Source organism: Vulpes vulpes, chromosome 4 (genome assembly GCF_048418805.1).
Source record: "Vulpes vulpes isolate BD-2025 chromosome 4, VulVul3, whole genome shotgun sequence".
Taxonomy (NCBI): domain Eukaryota; kingdom Metazoa; phylum Chordata; class Mammalia; order Carnivora; family Canidae; genus Vulpes; species Vulpes vulpes.
In genome coordinates this window covers 22303110-22325119 of record NC_132783.1, presented here as the reverse complement: position 1 = coordinate 22325119, position 22010 = coordinate 22303110, and the positions used below count along the sequence as shown (strand labels likewise).

General features: G+C 37.7%; 1 protein-coding gene across 1 annotated transcript in view; it reads right to left on the bottom strand.

Annotated features, from left to right (window-relative positions):
- LOC140598715 (rho GTPase-activating protein 20-like) overlaps nucleotides 1–20994 on the bottom strand; it is a 32058-nt gene extending 11064 nt beyond the window's left edge. Inside the window, exons 1-8 of the mRNA XM_072757241.1 lie at nucleotides 20914–20994; nucleotides 19809–19976; nucleotides 12696–12845; nucleotides 10896–10937; nucleotides 10178–10262; nucleotides 6444–6521; nucleotides 4212–4272; nucleotides 1481–1669 (exon numbers count right to left, since the gene is read on the bottom strand). Of these exons, the coding sequence (XP_072613342.1) occupies nucleotides 1481–1669; nucleotides 4212–4272; nucleotides 6444–6521; nucleotides 10178–10262; nucleotides 10896–10937; nucleotides 12696–12845; nucleotides 19809–19976; nucleotides 20914–20978 (838 nt within the window). The 5' untranslated portion in view covers nucleotides 20979–20994. The remainder of the gene's footprint in view (nucleotides 1–1480; nucleotides 1670–4211; nucleotides 4273–6443; nucleotides 6522–10177; nucleotides 10263–10895; nucleotides 10938–12695; nucleotides 12846–19808; nucleotides 19977–20913) is intronic.
- Between the last annotated feature and the right edge of the window lie 1016 nt (nucleotides 20995–22010).

Genomic DNA, 22010 nt, shown 5'->3' with positions numbered 1-22010 from the left:
ACGTCCTGATGTTGGCTAACAGCATCCTCATGGCATTGATAAGTTCTTGGTCATATCCTTCAGACTGATGGTTAAACCTAGAGACTCGATCAGACTCAAGGTGAGTACTCCCTGTGTCATCAGTTACTGCCAGTTACAAGGCATCAGGAGGCACTGAACCTGTAGATGTGTTTTCTACTGGAGTGATCAGTGGGTTCAGGTGTCAGATCTGATTTTAAAAGCTAGAAGGATTTGGTATGCAAATCAGGCTGAGTTTGGTAATCCTCTGCTTTCACAGCCAGTCTCCCCTCAGCCCCAGATTTCCTCTTTGGTTTCTGAGTGCTCAAGTTTCTACCATCCAAAGGATCTGCTTCTCAGGACACAATCTGCCTGAGCCCTACTTCTATGTTCCTCTGCTCTGGGCCATCTTCAAGGATGACTTGCTGCAGTCAGGGTCCTTGGGATGTTGTCATTACATGCTGGCTATGTGGTGGCTGTGTTTTCTTGTCATATCCCACTAACCCACCCAGAGATGATGTTTTTGGTTAAATAGGTTTAACATTTACTGAAAGGAGCCTAAACCACAATGAAGTGTGGAAACCTACTTCCTCACACACACACTCAAACATATATGTAAATATACATCTACACACAAGTCCCAGGCTTGAAAGAAATCATAGAAGCGAAAAAAACAATGAGAGGTTATGAATGCACTTATAGAGGTTATGAATGCATATATATATTATATATATATACGAAGGCACCAGTTTCCAGAGATGATTTTTAATTACTCAACATTCCCTATGAAGGAAGAGCTTTCCAAAGAAAAGGTGACCAGCAGTGAAAAGCTGAGTTCAAAGTTTCTAGTGCTCAGCTGTGAATGTTTTCCTTTGAAGATTCCTTAACATTGCTTAAATAACTGATTTTTGAAGAGTCCAGAGATGAGCCAAGGTTTCGAAGGATAAGCACATGAGGAACATTTCACCAAATAACCTTGAACACCCGGCCACTTGGCTTTTCTGGGATGTAGTGAGTGCATCACCACCTCCACTCATGTGGGTGCCAGCACTGCACCAGAAGCATCCTGGTCCTGCCACTTATGAAGCTCAGCATTTTAAAGCTTCGGTTTGCTCAACTTTAACATAAATGATGCTACCTACAACTCGTTAAACTACATATATGATATACTACTCAGCACAAGGCATGGCTCAGGGCAGCCTTGAAAGTGCTCTGAGGGTATAGAGAAAGACAGGAGTTAAAGGTCTTCCCAAAAGATTTAAAACAAGGAAACAACCTTCATAGAAATGAGTTGGGTCTTGATGTCAGACTTTTGAATTTTTCTAAGCTTGATTTTGGGTAGTTTTTGCATTCTTTCCTATACTGTTCCTCCTCATTGATGACAATAAGCTCACCCAGAAAGAATAAACTGTGTGTCTGAATTGTGTTTAAGCATGGAGACATGAGCCAAGGGAAGGCACTTGAAGAAAAGCAAGCGGCTCACCTCTCCCTTGCTTGTTCTGGGCTGGGTGCCTGGGCTTCAGTATGAAATGGATTTGCATCTCTGTGATCTTCTGCTCCAGAAGGAGGGACTCCTGAGTTGGGGAAGGAGAGATGGAGTCCTCTGCTTCCTTTGGCAGTGCTTTAGTAGATGGAAGATGGCTCATTTTAATTCCATAGGGATGTTCATGTCCTGTATGGAAAGAAACCTGAATATTTAGGATGATGGTGATGGCTGTCATCAAACTACCTGAGTGTAAGCATCACCCTATTTGTATATGTTGGTATTTTTCTGGGACTTCTAGATAAAGAAAGCTGTGCCTCCTCAGTGAGCATCATATGCACCCTTGTGGGAACACCTTACAGAAAGCGTGTGCCCAAGAGAAAGATTTTAAGAAGAGAAAACAATTTAAAGCATGTTACTTTGCTTGAAATACATATATTCATGAGTGCAATAAACAATGCTGACTTTTGCTGGGTAACTATCTGAGAATGTTGAAGGTTTTCTAGTTTGTGCCTTGACACTAACTACATCTATACATCTTAGGCAAATTACTTGACCCCGTCGAGCCTTACACTAATTCTTTGAAATGCTTGTCCACACACAAACTTATCAGAGTGAATATATTAATAAGCATTGGTGGTTAATATTCTTATTTTTTATTTTTATTTTTTGGTTAATAAATTTTTAAATATTTGGAGTATATATATATAGAATTGCTATCTTCACTATTCTCTCCAACAGAATGTCAGTCGAACAGATTTTTTGTTCATTTCCTTTTGTCAATTCTCCAGCCAGAGCTACTCTAGAGTAGTGGGATGGGTTGCCCTTATGCTTTATGGTTCCCTTCCACTGCTGCCCTCCCTCTATGGGGTGTCCTGCCAGGCAATGATCAGAAGGAAGGGTGTGCAGAGTGGGAAACCCAGAAGCAAACTGTAAAACGATGGTTAGAGAATAGAAAACCACACCCAGAGCTATCCAGAATTGCCTGCCAAGTGATTTGTTTTGCTCTTTTATGCTTTAAATTGTTTTTCCTCTCTAGAGAATTCTCAAAGACCCTATGAAATGATATGGATTTCATTTTTTAAGAATAGAATGAAAATTCTCATTCTGTCATTCCAGATTTATTACTGAATGTACCTAAAGGAGCTTTTGCTGTTCTTTTCATCCGTCATGAATGCAATGTTCACAAGAATCACAGGGACTTCGCTCCATTAAGGAAAAAGAAGCTTCTATGACAGCAATACAACCAAACCAAGATAACCAGGAGTTAATCCACAATTGAGAATTGAGAGTATGTTTTAAAAAATGCATTTTTGAATGCTCTAATGGATCATCATGAACGACAGGCTCTTCAGATTCCTTAGAGCTGCGTTCGTGTGTGAAGCTATTCAAATTCTCAAAAGTTACCATCTACATCATTTTATCTAAATTAATGCACTTTATTGAAACATATATAAGTATTTAACTTTTTTCCTTTTTACTGCTAACCAACTATTTTTTTATATTTTATTTATTTATTCATGAGAAACAGAGAGAGAGAAAGAGGCAGAGACACAGGCAGAGGGAGAAGCAGGCTCCATGCAGGGAGCCCAACGTGGGAGTCGATCCCAGCTCTCCAGGATCCCACCCTGGGCTGAAGGCAGCGCTGAACCACTGAGCCGCCAGGGCTGCCCCTGTCCAACTTTTACAAAGATGTCAACATTAATTCAAAACAGGAAGTGGTACTGAGGGGTTTTGTTCTCAGTGATGAGCTTTGTGACTCTATAGTCTAAGACTGGGAATATATATTTTGCAGAAAGAAATTGGTTGTTTTTTAAAAAAAGGAAATTGGTTGTTTAGATTTCCAGATTATTTGAAAAAGAGTTATAGCTTCACAGGTTTATTAAAAGGATAAAAAAATTTCATGTAAGAAGGAATGCTTTAAGATTTCTAGAAGAGATTATTGTCACCATTACCATCCATTACTATACTTCAAGGCCTGCTACCAATCCTGTCTTCTTTTTCTTTTTTTTTAAACCCTTCCATTACTGGAAACATTAAACAATTTTGCTAATCCAAAGATTTTTTTTTTCAGAGAACTTGTGCTAATAACTATTTTAGAAGAGGTGCAATCTGTTTATCAATAACCTTAAGAACAGTGATGGAAAAAACCTGAGAAACAGCAAAGTGCAGGCGATTTCATCAGTGAAGATGAGAGGAGTTTAAATGTGATTATCTCATTTTCCTTATGATGCAGAGAAAACTGGGCACAGGGCAGGGGTGTTAAATACATATCTGTACCTGGATTCAGAGACATAACTGGATTTTAGAGAATTCTCACAAATAGAGGCTTCTTAGCAGTTAGGAACTAGAATTCAAAATTGACATATGAAAAATAAATGTATGGGAAAAATTCCAATCCATTTTGCTTTCATACCTAATGAGTAAATAAGTAAGTAAATAGTAAATAATCACACTTTTTCAAGACAGCTCTGTTTGTCAGGTAAAAAGAAGTAGAAACAAAAATTTACATTTCTCTCCCTCACTAAATCATAGCTGCTGAATGAAGAGATGTTATCAATGCCTGGGCAACAGTACCTGGTAATTCTTTATTAAACATGTGAGTGAATATTGCATGTGATTTTCACTTTTAAGGATTTTGAAGCTTAAGAAAGAACAACCATTACTTTGAAACTTAGAGTTACAATTTTGAACCTAATCAATCCCATCTTAGATTTTCCCTGACACTTACCAATTAGTGGAAGTTTTTCCTTGCCAGAACTCGCCCACAGCTGGAAGTCGTTCTCAGAGCCCTTGGAAACAAAAAGAACTAGGTGTCAAAACATATCTTTCACAGTACTTGAAGAACACATTTCCTTAGCATATCTGTGTTTCCAAAAAGAAAGAATTGGGGCCAGGATAAATGGTATTTGGTCCATGGAGGTAGCTATAGTAGTTGTTAACTAGTTCCCCTCACAGCTTCCAATAGACTGTCCCAGATTCTTGTAATTTTTGATAAAGACCGGGAAACCACAGTACAGCCAGCCCCTCACTTTGTGGGTGGCCCATGGTGTAAGAAATGAGATTTGTGTCCCTTTACTATGGAGTAAAAGTCTCATCTCAGAGTCCTCTCTTCTGCTGTCTCTAGACTCCTTGGATAGCGTTGGCCTTTGTCTCCAAATGTCCCTGCCCAGAGATGCATGTTGTCCAGAGAGCCATATACTCTGCTATGACTAATCCTGAGCAAAGTAACTTGAGAGGCATCAATAGCTCAGCAGCCCTGAGCCAAAGGAGACAAATGCCCAAGAGACATTGAGGAGATAGTGGACGGAAGTCTGCCACTGGCTTTGGGGCAGGCAAACTCCACTTTAGGGAGAGAAAGGATGAGGACTCTAGGCAGCATGTCAGATGCAGAAAATGATTACTCCCAGCACAATTATTGCCCAGTAATACTGAAAATCCCAATTGTTTGAAACAAACAATTCTAAATTATAAAGATTGCTGAACTATTTTAAAGAGTCTTCCTGGAGACTAAAGCAAAAAAACGTTTGAAATGGAATTATTGGTAATAGTTATCATGTGCCCTTGACTCCTGATTAAAAATCATGGCCTTCACCTTATGAAGGAATGTCATAGGTATGGGCACAGACACAGATACACACACACACACACACACACACACACACACACACACACAGCTAAATCTGCTCAAGATTGTGTTGCAAATAAGAAGTAAGAGCTAATAAGGTAGGGTAGGGTTTGGAAATGCCATGCTGGAATCCTTTAAATCAGGTTTACATAAAGCCAAATAAGCCCAGTTCTTCATTAAAATAGAAATTCTTTGCCTAGTGACATTGATCGCTTTAAGTAAAGAAAATCACAAACATGAAATAAAATGAGTTAAATCATTAGTCAATCTCCCCACCTTCATCCCTCAAACCACTCACTCTCTTTTCCAGGATTTAATTCTTACTTAGGGTTTCTATATCATACAGGTTAGAAACGTATGTAAAGATGTGCTTTAGTCAGTACATATAAATTCAATTTTATTTTGGATGTATTATTAAATGTTGTTTGTACAGAAATCATTGATTTCTTCTGCCAAATTCTCGTTGCTCTGAAATTTTAAAGGCCTTTATTATACCATTGGCTCAGATAGAATTTACAAACCATCTTATGATTATGTCACATCACATTTACAGAGGATTTTGGATAAGAAGCTGTGCTTTCCAAGTGCTCCCTTTGGTTCTCTCCATCTATCACTGTCCCTCTTTTTTCCCTTATAAAACCTCATCCTCAAATATATTTCTCTTTCATAAAAAGAGATCAGCCCCAGATCCATGGTCTTATTCAGAACTTGTCTTTGTCTTTACCAGTTGCTAAAGGGTATGAGCTGCTTCATCCTCAGGATCTGCATCAAAAGGAGGTAGCTTGTAGCCATGTAGTCTTTATGTCAAAATGTACAACAGAACATGTAATTTAGGATTCATTAAACGGATTGAGTCCTTCCTTGTGTGATAACTAGGGTCAATAGGGATGGAGACGTATCAGAATTGAAAACACAGAAAGAAGAGTCCAATAGAGGAGGAAATATTTAGAAATTTAGAAACAACAATAAAAAAGAAACTTAGAAACATCTTTATTGTCTGTATTTAAAATATATACAGTAAACTGCATATTGTTATTAGCACTCTAAAATTATAGTCCAATTTTAGGCTATAACTTTGAATTTGCAGAAAATTTCAAATGGGAATATAAGAATAGCACTCATGTATAAGCTAATAATATAGCTTCGCTGCCTTCAATTTCTAAAGTTGGAAGGAAAAATATGAGTATGTTATCCACAATAATCAGCTGTCTTATGATGGGAGGTGCACAACACCTACACACACACACACACACACACACACACACACACACACACTCACAAAACTCAAAAGTCAAAGTTGGTTCGTAAACTAAAAATAGATAGTAGGCAACTTACGGTTATTCCCAGCATTGTTAGTAACATGTTGATAGTGTCATTTGCTGTGTCGGAATTTGTCACTGTTACAGTTACGGACTGTAAAAAATAAATAAGAAAAATTGCTACAATTTTTTTAAAATTTAAAGCATGTGACCAAATAATTGTCAAATTATTATCCATACTCCAAAAGTAAAGCTTGTTTCCAGGTAATGACAAAGTAAAGCACGTGTAGAACACGAACCCTTAATTATAATTTCATTTTTTTATATAACATGAAGCTAGTAGGAAACATGTCAGTAAAACATATATTTCCCTCCAAGAATTTGTGGCATACAAAATACAGCAGCTGAAGCAAGGAAGAGAAAAATTGAGAATTCTAAGAGGGCACATGGGGTGACCCTCAGCTCCATAAGGCTATTTCCAAAATGGTGGGAGGGGGATAGTATTAAAGGAAGGCACTAGATACTTTCCTCTCTTACTGAGTTGTGTTTGTATAGTATGGCTTAGTTCCTTTGTTTGTTTGTTTCTGGGTTTTTTTTTTTTTTTGGCTTAGTTCCTTTGTAATTACATAGTCGGTTTCAGTAAAATCAGGTAAGAACTGGCTATGAAAGACACTTTTTAAAAACTACTATTTAGTCCATATTTTCTTTGTCAGGCATCATGGTTAACTAAGACTTCCATTGTTGCAATCTGTTAAGACTGATGAATCTAGGAAATGAGACTGGAAATGTTAGAAGTTGATGTTCCATTCACAACTCTGCCAGCAAGTAGGTACTTCTAATACCTCTCTATCAGACCATACATTGAGAAACTGCTCCATACAACTAGGAAAAGTTTAAAGAAAATTTTCTGAAAGGGGTTAATAGCAATCTGAGATGGATCTATAAGACTATCTGAATTACAAACTATCTGAATTACAAAAATTACGAAAGTCATATAAGAGAATATGTAACCAGAACATTTACTATGCATACAGTTTTTATAACATGTTTAGGCAATGGGGCCTGTGTCCTTCGGGAAACAGTGCATAAAGAAGAAACAGCACAAGTGGACACCCACAGGCCTTGAAAATATTAAAAGCAAAGTTAAAAGAAACTCTTTCATAAATCACTCCTTGTCCTTTCATTGTATTTTTCTTCTTATGAATTGAATGCAATTGCTTGATATCACAGATGGTCCCAAAGTAATTCAATAATCATTCAAATAGCAATTCAAATAGTAATTTAAGGGATGTATGTATATTTTCCTGCATGTTGTAGGTTCTCCCAACAGACAAATTCCATTAGATAGAACTCTCTCTAAACAAATAACTTCAGAAAAATAAACAATTTTTTGAAATAATTCAAAAGAAAAAGAAAACTTAGGTTATGTTCATGAGTCAAAACTGTTACTTAATATATGAAGAACCAGGAAAATGAGATCAATTTTCAAGAGCTGAAGCCACACCTGAGATGATCTCGATGCTTAGACTATTAGCCAAACACAGCTATTACAATAATGCTCAATGATACAAATGAAAATATGTTCACATTAAACAAAAATAGAGGCATCATAGTATAGAAATAAGAAGTATTAATGACTTTTCCTTATTTGAGAGGAAAAATATTTAACATAGAAATTTTTATCGGAAAAATATTTTTATTTATTTATTTTTTTTGAAAAATATTTTTAAAAAATTTATTGACTAGGCTACATTGCATAATGGAGATGATGAAAAGAAGTCAGTGATTTGAAAATAGATACTAGAAATTATCCAGTGTGAAGAAGAAAAGGGGGGAAAAGATTGAAAAAAAAATTACAGAGCCTGAGGGATCTCTGAACAATGTGAAAGTGTCTGATATGGAAAGAATGGAACTGTCAGGAGGAGAGAAAGAGAAATAATGAGGAAGGAAATATTTGATGAAATAATGATTAAAATTTCCCAAATTTGGTGAAGACATAAATTTACAAATTCAAGAAATTCAGAATATGTCAAATAGGACAGATTCAAAGACAACCATGCTTAGGAACTTCATAGCCACTCTGCTAAAAACCAAAAATAAAGAGAAAACTTGAAAGCGGCTAGAGAAAAAAATGACAAATCACCTACTGAGGATTAATGTTTAATCACAGACTACTCATCAGAAAGCATCAAGACCAAAAGACTGGAACATCTCTAAAGGACTAAAAGGAAAAAAATTTGCAAACAAAATTCTACACCCCCAAAAATATCCTTCAAGAGTCAGTGTGAAATAAAGCCATATTCAGATAAAAGAAATTAAGTAAATCTGTTTGCAGCAGTTCTGCACAGGGAATGCTAAGAATCATCTTTCTAGGATGAAGTGAAACAGTGCAGTGGGAAACTTGGATCTTTAAGAATGGGTGAAGAACATCAGAAATGTTTATTTCACCAAAACTATACCTCAATAAAGTTGATTTTTAAAAATCTCAAGGTAATTTTCCAAGGAAAGTTCTGAATGTAAACCACTGCCACAATTGATATCAAAGGCAGAGACAAGAATGTGCTCTGCTGCTAGAGAATTCTCTCTCCTTCATGCAGTGCATCTAGCTGGCACTTAACAACAGATCAAACTATTTGCATGGCTTTTGCTTTAGCCAGGAATACCTTTTTTGTTCCACCTTCAAATGCTGTTTTGTGTGATCTAGAGCTACTTCGAACTATAACAACAACCACAAAAAATACCATTTAAAGATACCCAAAGTATCTTGTTCATCACTGTAAATGTCTTGGTTACTGTACTACAATTTCAGAAATCAAATTTTACACACAAAACTGGGCCAATTGGTTTGATTTTTTCCTCCCCACAGTATAAAGAAATTGAAATAGAAATATGCTGATCCCTTAAAAGTGTCATCCCTCTTAGTTCAATTCAATCCTGATATTCCTTGGAACAAAAGACTTTTTGAAACTCCTCTGCATTTGACATAACTACTCAATAAAACACCTGATCCTTAAGTGGATCCTGTACTAGAAAGGAGACATTATTGAGGTCAACCGACAAAATGAGAATGGGAATGGCAGAGTAAAGTATTACGCCAAGGTTAAATTCACTAAAGGTGATAACTGTAGAATATCTTTATTCTTAAGAAATACTTAGGTTTAAGGAAAAAGGGCTATAGTATATGTATGACCCTCAAACATATGTATACACATACATGTAATAGACACAGAGAAAGAAAATAAATGATAAAGCAAATGGAATAAAGTGTTACCAATAGATGAATCTGGATAAAGAGTATACGGGGTGTTTTTTGTATTACTTTTATATTTACAACTTTTCTCTGAGTTTATAGTTATACTAAATAAAATATCTGGAGGGGAAAAAGGACTGTGGAGACAATCCAGACCATTCTGTATGTAAGTGGTAGCCCTTGGAAAAAATGATGGTTCCTTCTAAATCACTGTATTACAAGCCACTATAAGCAATTAGAAGGATCCAGAGAAATGTCATAGACACATAACATCCAATACTCTTTCCTTGCTTAAGCACTGTAGTATGTATTCCTCTTGCTTCATGTTACCTAGGACACAGTTTTTAGGTCTATAAAGAAGTACATGGAGAGGGGGAAAATACATTTTTCCTCATGGCACTTTTCTAAATATTCTCTCTCTCTTCCTACCTTTTGCTCTCTCCTTCCTCTCTCCCCAACTCACTGCTTCCTCCCTCTCTGTGTCTCCACCTCTATCCCATTTTTTCATTCAGTCAGAATTAGGAACTCAGAATTTAATTGTTGGTCTTAAAAATACTTACACAGGCACAGTTCTTGATGTTCTCAGTGAAGATTTTGAGGGGAATGCTTTTTGGCTGCTCCTTCTCTTTGGCTAGCATGATGTACCTAATCCAATTCAATAGTAACCCAAAAGAGAGTAGGATAAATTACCTTACTTTCAAATCAATTTATGTTGATCATATTTTCAACATACTTCGTTATTTTTAAATGCATATAAATAAGCTCAGCAAAAAAAAAATTGGGGGTTGGAAGGAAACATGCAAAAATATTTCAGGAAAATAAGCTGTGACTAGGAAAACAATAGATCACTCTTGTCATGTGAGATTTGACCAGCAGATCCAGGCACCAAAGCTTTCCTGCCTAGACCGGAGGTCATACTAGCACCTTCAAATGTAGGAATGAGAAGTTGCTTTGAGCATTACTTGGTAGGGTAAACTGCACTTATGGAAATTTAATATATGTTTTGAGAATAATGTTAGCTATAATCATGAGGTTGGAAAGTGGGGGAAGATGAGAGTAATAACCAGAATTTCATAAAAAAAAAAGCAATATATGGATGTAAAGGACAGCAGGTTATTTGTAGTAATGGGCAGGGTACAATTAAATAAGAAATCATTGGAGGATAGTGTAACAATTCGTACTAAGGGGAGGGAACATAGTTTGGGGGCACTGCTTTGAAGAGATCTACATTTTTTTCATCATGGGTTAAAGACTTATAATATTACACTGACAAAATACCTTTGAAGGTAAGAACGCCATTTTTCCTTTTGTTCTGAAGAGCTGCAATTTAAAAAATGAGAAGAAAAAAATTGAGGAACGTACGATACTCCTACTAACATATTAAGATCACCACTCCAGACTAAAAATATGAGCAGCCAGTTGTTAAGGGATGTGGATGTGTAAATTGTACTCCCCTTAGAGTGGTTTTGATGGACTCCACTCTTCTGTGAGTGGTATTAAAGCAATGGGAAGTAGATCCTAAAGAGGGAGAAAAGTTGATTTCAAATCTGAAAACTTAATTGTGACTATGTGATGCAAGCTATGAGATCACGGGCATGTTGTTAACCACTCTGATATTTAGTTTCCAGAACTGGAAAGGGGTTAAATTATAGCTCAGAGTGTTCCTGCAGCTGCAAGGGCTATTCAGATATAAAGAATATTACCATTCAAATTAAATCACATTTAAGAAATTTAGCAATTTGATGGAACTGTCTTGGCTCAGAAACAAGAATATCTTTTTTGGAAAAAAACACCTGTAATAGTTTTATTTCCTTATGCATATGGCAGATTGTAATATGTTAAATTAGTTCCTAAAAACCTTATTCTTCATCACTGTGATCTTCTGAGAAAGATCAATCCCCTGATGCAAAATTACTAAAGATTAATATTTTCTCTGCTAAAATTTTCACAGCATTTAATATCCAAAGTTGCAAATGTCTTAAGGCTCATTCACACGTGGACTTATCACTTACCAGCATTCTTTTTTATTGTGGTAAATTACACATAAAAGAAAATTGACCATTAGTGACCTTTACTATATTCATCGTTCTGTGCAACGATCGTGACTGAACATGTTTATCACCCCAAAGCAAACATGTGTCTATTAAGCAGTCACTCTCCCTTCCCTCCTGTCCCTAGCTCCTGTACCACATTTTGTATATTGTTGATAAAAACTTGGTTTCTTCTTTCTTTCTTTCTTTCTTTCTTTCTTTCTTTCTTTCTTTCTTTCTTTCTTTTGGGACAACTACAACAGAGTGAGGTTCAAGGTCTCCTCTCCAAGATCCTGCCCTCTGATTCCCAGGAGGTATCTGCATGTTTAAATCACCGGAATAGATTTCTTGAGCAAGTACTATTAAAGGGTCCCATTAAATTTGAGAAATTGCTTTTACACTCCCAAGTTAATTCCCTTAACAACAGTATGTAATTATACAAATAAATTGATCATGCCATTGAATACTAGGTTGCCTGAATTGCTGTGTACAGATTATCTTAGTTGGTAACGATCTGAAACAAAATATGATTCCATTGAGGCACTAAACTCAGATTATTCATTTGATTCCATTGAGTAGAGTTTAGTTGTGTAAGACACATTCTTAGGCTGACATGAGGATGGGAATGTGGCTCTCGACCCTGGATATCCTGAGCAGACACCTCTGAGTTTACAGGGATCATGCCACACTTGCATCTCTGTTTGAAACATCCACACCCCAAGCCTCATTCCTGTTTTACGCAGTTGCACTTAACACACTGCTTTCTTCTCCTCACCCCACTCCACCAAAATCTCGCAGGTCATCATAAAGGTAAGACAACAAAATTTGAAAAACCATTGATCAAAACCGAAGGAAATTACTCCAGTAGTTCCCACTATACATTATCTACTTGTTTCCTTGTGGATATAAGCACCTTCTTACGCAGAGTACAAGGCAAAACAAGTGTCATGGGAGGTCAAGAAGTGAGTCACCAGCTTGGTAGACAATAGATTACAATGTTATCCTTTTCAAGCCATGTAGATACAGGACACCAAGGCATCGGTCTTACCTGAAGGTGGCCACGAAGTTCACCGTGGGCCAGCCCAACACAAAGGACCTCCCAGAACGGATGTTGGCATCTCCCACTGTATCCATGCAGTTGGCAATCCACATGGTGTTCAGTGGTATTTTCTTTTTTATCTTAAAGTTTTTCTTATACCTAGAAAGATCCCAAACAAGACCTCTGTTAGTTCATTTCAAAAATGTTATGGGAGCAGCTGTGCTCTTTAGAGACCAGTTCTCACTGCTCCAGGGCAAATCATGTCTCCCGCATCTCTATTACCCTCTGTGCACACACAGAAAATGGTTAGATGGGCCTTTGCAATGTGTGTGTTGAGCAAACTCTGGCTTGGAAACCTGAAAACACTTCCTCTAAAGGCAGCAAATAGCCATATTTTTGAATGGTGAGTATTGAGTAACCACTGTATATTTTAGAGCTTTGTAGGAAAACCATTCATTCATTTTCTATTGCTGGATTTGTTACTTATTACAGATAATTTTTATGGCTAATATTGCAGTTAATTATTCATTTATGACTTGCATACTTCAAAAAGTGTTTGAGGGGCTGAAGAAAGGTACCTGATACATGACTTATAAAAACAGTTATATGCTTTTTTTTTTTCTTAAGAGAGACAAACCAGGGGCACCTGGGTGGCTCTGTCAGTTAAGCATCCAACTCTTGGTTTTGGCTTGGGCCACGACCTCAGGCTCTTGAGATCATGCCCCTGTGTAGGGCTCCCCATTCAATGAGTCGGATTCCTCGCTCCCTCTGCCCTGCCCCCCACTCATGTTTACTCTCTCTCTAAAATAAATAAATAAATAAATAAATAGATAAATAAATAAATAAATAATCTTTTCAAGAGTGTGAGGAAGACAGATGAAATCGAAACAAAAACATAAGCTTGGATCAGAAAGATTTAAAAGTTACTTTCAACGTTAATTTACAAAATATTTTCTAGCCTTTGAAGCATAGGTTATTTTCAATTTCCCTTCTTAAAATTTTGTCCATACCATTTTCCCTTAGATTCTGGCTAAAACAAAAAAATTGTTAGCCTACAGACTGAGCCCAACTGAAAAATCATCCATCCATCCATCCATCCATCTGTCCATCAATCAATCCAAGATCAGTGGTCCGGAGGTCTTATATGTAAGTCATGGATACTTCCCGTTTCTCTGAGGAGTAAGAAGGGGTGAAATGGGTTTTTGATAATTTCTGCCTAATCCTCTTTGACCTCAAAGATGAAAACCACCATTGTTTTATTTTGGCTGATTAATTGATTAATTTGGTTAATTCATAACTTTGACTCGCAGGTGGGCTTGAGATTTAAATAGTTACAAGTCCTATAAGGAATGCCTGGGGAACTTGGATCCTCCACTCTGGAACTCCTTACTATTCAGAAACACATGTGGAAAACACTGAACTAAACTGAGATGAAAGCCACCTCATGTGCAAAAATCCCTATGGCTCCACTGATTCATGGAACAATTAGAGCTAAACTCTTCAGTGGGATTTATGAAATAAAAAAAATCTTTTAGGAAGCCCACTTGAAGGATAATCTAGATTCAAACTTAGGACACAATGAATATAAATATGATGGATACCAACATCTTTCCACATTTTTTTATTTCAACATTACACCCAAGTGCCTGTATCTCTGTGCTTGAAGATTTTTATGGAACATAGTCAATTAACAGATAAAATCATTTTTCTAGATAGTAATTCCAAAGGCATTGTCACGTCAAAAATATATGGCCAAGGGGAATGATAGACAGGTATCTGCTTGTTCTTACACATTTTTTTCTTTCTAATATAGGTATCTGTGTATATACAGACCCCTAAGATCCTGTGTGGAAACTTCCAAATACATTGACCTGGAAAAATCCATCCAATAACCTTAGTTCAATAAGGCACCAGGATTAGTTGAACCAAGGAATTTTCCTAGAGCCCAGTGTGTGGTTTCTACTCTCCTACAACGTTTTGAACACTTATCATATGCCAAGCTCTGTTCTAAATATTTTATAAATATAAATATAAAAAATTTAATCCTCAAGCAACTACACTAGATGGTCTCTATTAGCTCCATTTTACAAATAAGGAAACTCACAGAAAGTTTAAATAAATTGTCAAATGCAGGAGACAGGGTTTGAACCCAGACAGCCTAACTCCTAAGCCCATGTTTGTAACCACTTGACCGTGAAGTAACCTTTTCATCTTTCCTACCCTCATCCTCATTTCTGTCCCCAGAGCCATCAGGCTTTCTCGTGGGATTTACACTGGGAGTGAGAGGATAAATCTCAAGGCATTATATCAATAAAACCAGTTGCTAGCTTGGAAATATTTACAACGTGTACAACAAAGCTTTATACTTCAATAGATTCTTCTAATGTCTTACTGTGTTTCTTTACTCTCAATCACTGACCCAATTGGATTATCTCAGCAGAAATTAGAAAGTGTTAATCTACTGTAAACTGACTCAAGAAGAAGAGGAGGAGAACTGCAGTTTTTATTTCTAAAAATAGTCATTTATTATAGTTGTATTAACATGATGTCCTTCTTGCTTTCCACTACCTTAATCTTTATGCCAGAAGGTAAGCCCCAGTGAACTGTGGAGTTTTGCAGGATTCTAGGGAGATTTCCTCTGTTCCAAGATAGAGGCATTCTCTTACAAATGTTGGGAGAAGGGGTCATAGTCTATTCTGTAACTATTCGTCATTTCACCGACAGTGAGTTAATAGTCATCTTCATCTTTTGACCAAATTAAATTCATTTTTTATTTCATTTCTACATTCCTTAATAACTAATGATGAGGAATGTGATGTTTAAAAAGGGTGAGATCTAAGTTCAGTCCCTTTTTCTAAATTATTCACGGGTCTCTACTAGTACAAATACCTTAATATTTTATCAAATAGATACTATTCTCTCTTTTTTAAAGATTTCATTTATTTATTCATGAGAGACACACACAGAGAGAGAAGGCAAAGACATAGGCAGAGGGAAAAGCAGGCTCCCTCTGGGGAGCCTGGTGGGGGACTTGATCCCAGGACCCCGGGATCATGACCTAAGCCAAAGGCAGACACTCAACCACTGAGTCACCCAAGGGCCCCAAGTAGATACTGTTCTTAAAAATAAAATAATTTTTATTTCAATTTTTAAAGTACTTTAAAGTACTTTAATTTTTAAAGTAATTTTTATTTGAAAAATAACTTATTTAGCATTCTAATGAATATCAAAAGTGATAAGGAAGGTTCCATTTGACTTCAATTCTTGCGAACACAACTTTCTAGTGTATGAAAGAAGTGACAAAAATCCCCAAACAATTTTCACTATTATTAACATCTTGTACAACTAGAGAAATAGAATTTCTTTGTGAAGAAACAAACATTTAATTCCCCTCATTGTTACACACAAGCCAAAATTCACTAATTCTGACCGAAAAATTGGTAGAAATTAATCAACTATTTATTCAACTTCTGTTAAATTCTGTAGTGTCAACCTAAAGATGAGAGAGTCTCCAGCTGAAGCCTGAGGGTGAGCTGAGGTAAAATGGAACCTGGGTCACCCTACCCCCTTTTTATTGCTAATTGGAAAAATTAGGCACTAAACTCAGATTATTCATTTGAATAGATTGATTGAGGGTATTGATTCCTCCATGTAAGACCAAGGCATGACAGGGATTAAATATGTTGGTTACTTCAGGGGCTATTTCTTTTTAGTTTTTCCTTCTAGAAGAAAAGGTAAATTTTTTCATATTAACAGTGATCATAAATATACCCAAATATTTACTATGGGAATGATCTCATAGTAGTTTTCTAAAGATTGTGGCAGGCATTAAGTGCTGCCTGCTACTGCTATGGATGAAATGGTGTCTCCCTCCCACTGCTTTCCTGCCTTCTTACCATAAAGCCCTCTCTGCCAATATCATCATGTTTGGAGATAGAGCTTTTGAAGGTAATTAAGTTTAAATGGGATCATCAAGGTAAGGTCCTAATCCAGTAAGATGGATGGTCTTGTGAGAAGTGGGAGAGATCTGTATGTGTGTACATACATGCATTGAGGTAATGCCTTGGGGCACACAGTGAGAAGGCAGCCACGTGCAAGCAGAAAAAGAGCTCTCACCAGAACCTGACCATGATGATATCTCGAACTCGGAATTCTAAAATCTGTGTTCTCTCTATATCAAAGACCTTGGCTTAAATATGAAACTCAAATGCCTGTGATCACTTACATTTTCTAATATTACCAATGTATAATATAAAGTATATAAGATAAACTTTTGGGAACTGAGTCCCTTTCAAAGAACATTAACAAATAAATTGATAAAGATTTTGTCATATAAAAACCCTTGAGTAGACATAAGGACATATCTCAAAAGCAATATGTGAAAGATGAAAAATGTTCAACTTGTTTTGTCTTAATGAACTATTCGAAATAAAAATTCAGCCCTTCAATAGAGGCAACTCTCTAGTGGAAAAACAACACTATCTTTATATAAAAATCTTTTTAGCAGAATATCGTAGGCTCTGTAAAACCCGCTGAGAGGTAGGCAGCACCCAGGACAAGAAATAGTTCTGGTAAGAAAAGGAAAGTCTTCTCCTCTCCCTAAAGGCTATAATACTTACAAAGATGAAAAAAAAAAGAAGAACATATTCCCCTTACAAATTGAATATGAGTGGTCTGCAAGGTCCTAACAACCAGGAAATGAGTTTGCTATTTGTTAGCATGTCTCTTGGGCTAAGGATGGAAGGGTACAACATGGTATGTGAGGAAGAACATGGCCTTGTGATGAAGGCAGGCCTGGGTTGGAATCTCTTGCATGATTTCCCTATGTATGACTGGACCATTTCTGAGACTTCCTCTGTCCCCATTTTCATCTCTGCAGCCTGTTGATGATAAAAAATATGGGCCTTGGAGTGCTGTGAGAAAAATTTTCTTTATGCATGAGAGATACACAGAGAAAGGCAGAGACATAGGCAGAGGGTGAAGCAGACTCCCTGTGGGGAACCTGATGTGGGACACGATCCCAGGACCCAGGGATCACGACGTGAGCCAAAGGCAGATGCTCAATCACTGAGAAACCCAGGTGGGTGAGGCATCTGTGATGTTCCTAGTGTGGTTCCCAGCATGCATCCCGCATATTTTGGTCTCCCATACTCACTTTGGTTAAATAAAGAGAATGGTAACTAGTCTGCATTTTTAAAATAATGACATGGGCCTCTATCAAGAGGAAGAGAGTCTTTCATATGGACCTCATGCCAAGGCCTGGACATTCTTTTTCTCTTTGGCCTCCTTATGACATCACCACCTTCGAAGTTACATCTATGGCCAATTTCCCTAGTCTCAAATATATTTTACTACTATCTTTGCCTCTGATTTTTTGATAGCTATATTTCCTTCATTTTTCAATTCGCTAAGCGTTCTGATCTATTTGTTACCAAGCAGACTGGAGTTAGTTGTTCACTCAATGTAAAGGAAGGGTTGCTTTCAATAGTGAAAGAATCTAGGTGTTCATGGAATGTTGTATGAAATTCAGGAAAAAAGAGAGAATAGAAATGGTAGCACCACATAGTGAATAAAAGCCTGTGCTTTGAAATAAATAGACCTGATTTCAAATGTAGACTCTGTCCATTACTAATATGGTAACCTGGGCAGATCCATTAGACCTCTGAGCATCAAGGTTCTCCAATATAAAAATACTCCCATCTCACAGGGTCGTTGTAAGGTTGGACAAAATTAGGTACATAAAGTTTTTTAGCATAGTATCTGACATGTAGTAAGCCCCTGATAAATTACTATTAATGTAACTCAGATGAGTATAGCATTTTGCCAAATTATTACTAGCATGTCTTACCTATGACATGGCATAACTGGGATCTAGGGTGAAAGCAGTAAAAAAAAGAGGGAGTTAGTTTTTTCGCAAGACCATAGCTTCTTGATATTTTGTTTGTGGGAGTGTTCTTTGTCTTCCATGTTTTGTGAATAATGCAAACAGAGATGGAGTAAGTAAACAGGTGACCTTCCATGAACTGCTCCCAGACGTTTATTGAGCAATCATCATGTTCTAGACTGGATATTCGATGCATTTGTGTTCAGGGTTGAGAGGAAAGTGCACACAGTCGATTCTTTCTCCTAGATTCCATCTATCTGCTCCATCTTTTTTTTTTTTAAAGATTTATGTATTTATTCATGAGAAACACAGAGAGTAGAGAGAGAAGTAGAGACACAGGCAGAGAGAGAAGCAGGCTCCCTGCAGAGAGCCTGATGTGGGACTCAATCCTGGGTCTCCAGGATCACGCCCTGAGCTAAAGGCAAAGATAAACCCCTGAGCCACCCGGGTTAACCTGCTCCATCTTTCCTTTTTACTAAACTGCTAAGATAAAGCCCTGATACCATCCATCAGGACTATGGCCTCCCCTAACTACTCTCCCTGCTTCCACTCTTGCTTACCCATCCATCTATTATCTAGCAACAGTCAGAAAAATTTGCTAGAAATATAAATCAGATTTGGTCAGTCCCCTAGTTAAAAATCCTTTGGCAAAATATTTCCACTTTTTTACCATGGCCTGTGAAGACCCTGTGTGACTAGACCCCTGAGCATAGTATCATATCTGATAGCATGGCCTATGCTCTGGGCTCTAGTCAAATCAGGCTTCCCTGAGCCCCTCTCTCTGAGGGGTCAGATTGTACCCACGTAGGCCTGCAAGTCCCTCAGCCTCGACGGCTCAGGCACATTGTCTGGGAATGTGGCTGCTTCTCTTCTCATAGATTTGGTTTTAATGCTCCACCTCAGAGAAGCCCTCCTAGACTATTCCTCTCTAACACGTTCCCACCCTCTCCGCACAGCCCCCTATCCACCTTCTATCAGCAGCACTAATCATTATCATTCCCCCTCTTATTTTGCCATTTGTAAGTCCCAGGCAGGAGAGACATTGGCCTGTCACATTGGCAATTGTATTTGCTGCAGGGACATGACACAAAACAAGACCTCCAGAAGTACTCATGGAATGAAGGATTCAAGCATTGGCAAACACAAAAGGGAAAAAATGTAATGTTTTCGTATAGTAAGGGTTAATGGGAATGCAATTTTTTGGAGAATCACAAGAGCACCAAACATGGTACACCTACTTGGTATTAGACATCAGTAATAAATCGCTGTACAAGAAAAGCTGCCACTTCTTCCTCCTCCAGCCTTTCTTGAGCTCAACGGGACCATGGATGAGCAGGGTACGAGTGGCACCCTCAGATGATGTAGTGCTTTCGCTGTGGGTGTCCACCTCCACAGACGAGCTCTTCCTACAACACATCAAACACAGAGCAGCTAGTTACTGGTCAAATACACAATATAGTTTAATGCCAAGTTTCAAGGTTCACACAACACTAAAATGTAGTCTCAACCCCCAAAGCAGAGCTCCAGAGCTCAGAATCAGGGATTCCTGAGTTACCGAAAGCTATAGAAAGTGGTGAGGTCACTTGGGAAACTGATGCAGAGGGAGGACAGTTTCAAGGACAAAGCCCTTGGGCCTGCCAATACTTAGAGGTGTGGTGGAGAAAGCAGCAAAGCTCATTGTGAGCCATTAGGTAGGCAAAAGCCAAGAAGCCAAAGGTAGAGCACATTACAAGAAGGTGAATGAACAACAACAATAAACAGGACAACTTGTGGCCTAATATAAAATAAAACAACGTGTGAAGAATCAATTACAAATTGCTTTTATGTTAAGATAAAATGAAGATAACTGAAGATCCTGGAAGTTGACCCCCATCTTATCTAATTCAATATTCAAAATTGGGGTAAAAATTCTCAAAGATCAGCAAAAATATTGGAAACCTCAGAAAGTTTCTGAACACAAGAGTTTAGCTATTCCTTGGCTGAGCTCTGACAGGAATTCCTGGTCAAAATAGGTACTAAAACAACACAATTGAACAGAATGTAAAAATTCTTTCATAACTAGGACAGGTATTTTCATAGACCCACTGAAAATTCTGTCTCATGGAGAGAGAGAGTTGGCTCTCTCGTGGAGCCAAGAAAGTGTCTCCGCCTCCCCCAAGGATGTATAAAGCCTGCTCCCTTCTGCTCAGCAGCACTGAATCTTAAGAACAGGAGCAGCTTTTCAGGAAGCTGGTGCTGAAGTGACTACTTAGTTTCTATGTATTAGAGGAAACAAAAGAAAACAACAGTTCCTGTTATTGCCGGTCTGTTTGGATGATCAGAAATAGTGTATCAGAAGACTACCTCATGCGCTGAAGCCTTGAATGACCACCTGTGAGCTCAGCATGCTTTCTGATTGACGGGAACATCCTTTTCTCTTCAATTCGTGGGATGGGAAATCAAGGGAGTCTACAGCACTTGGCAGAGTACTGTCAACTGCTTGAAGCCTCAAGATTCCGCAGCGGTCCGCGGTCACTGCCATTATGATGTCACAGATTCAAAGCTCATGCTGTAACTGCCAAACTGACATACTGGTTTCCTTTTCTTGGCCTCCAAGTTTTGATTTTTTAAAAGTAATCATTTTATTTTGAGATAACTGTAGATTCGTTTGCAGCTATAAGAAATAACACAGGGAGATGACATCAGTTTTTTTTACAGATGGAGTCTTCCAGAGACACTTCCATCACCACAAGGGTCCTTCCTATTCCCCATTTACAACCACACAAATTTCTTTCCCCCTCCACCACCTCCTTAATCCCGGGCAATCACAAAATCTGTTCTCCATGTGTAAAAGGTTGCCATGTCAAGAATGTCATACAGATGGGATCACATAGTTTATGACATTTGGGGATTTGCTTTTTCCCATTTGGTGTAACTGGAGATTCATCTAGATGGCTGCAAGGATTCACAGTTCATTTCTTGGTGTCCCTTAGTAGTACATCATGATATGGATGTATCACAGTTTGCGTAACTACCTGATGGAGTTCGAAGTGTCTGCAGGTTTTGGCTGTCACTAATAAAGCTACTATAAACATCTGTGTACAGGTTTTTGTGTCAGTGTGAAGTCTTCACTTCTCTGGGCTAAATGCCCAGGACGGGAAGAGCCAGGTCATATGCTAGCTATTTTGTTGATGTTGTTGTTGTTGTTGTTGTTGTTGTTGTTGTTGTTGTTGTTTTTATAGTTTTTTCTTAGGAACTGTCCAACTGGTTTCCAGAATGGCTGTGCCATTTCACATTCCCCCCAGTACTGTATGAGTCATTCAGTTTCCCCTCATCCACACGAGCTTTTGGTGTTGGCATTTTTTATTTTAGCTATTCTGATAGCTGTGTAGTGTGATATCTCACTGTGGATTTCACTTGCATTTCCCAAATGGTTAGTGATACTAACCATTGATTTGCCA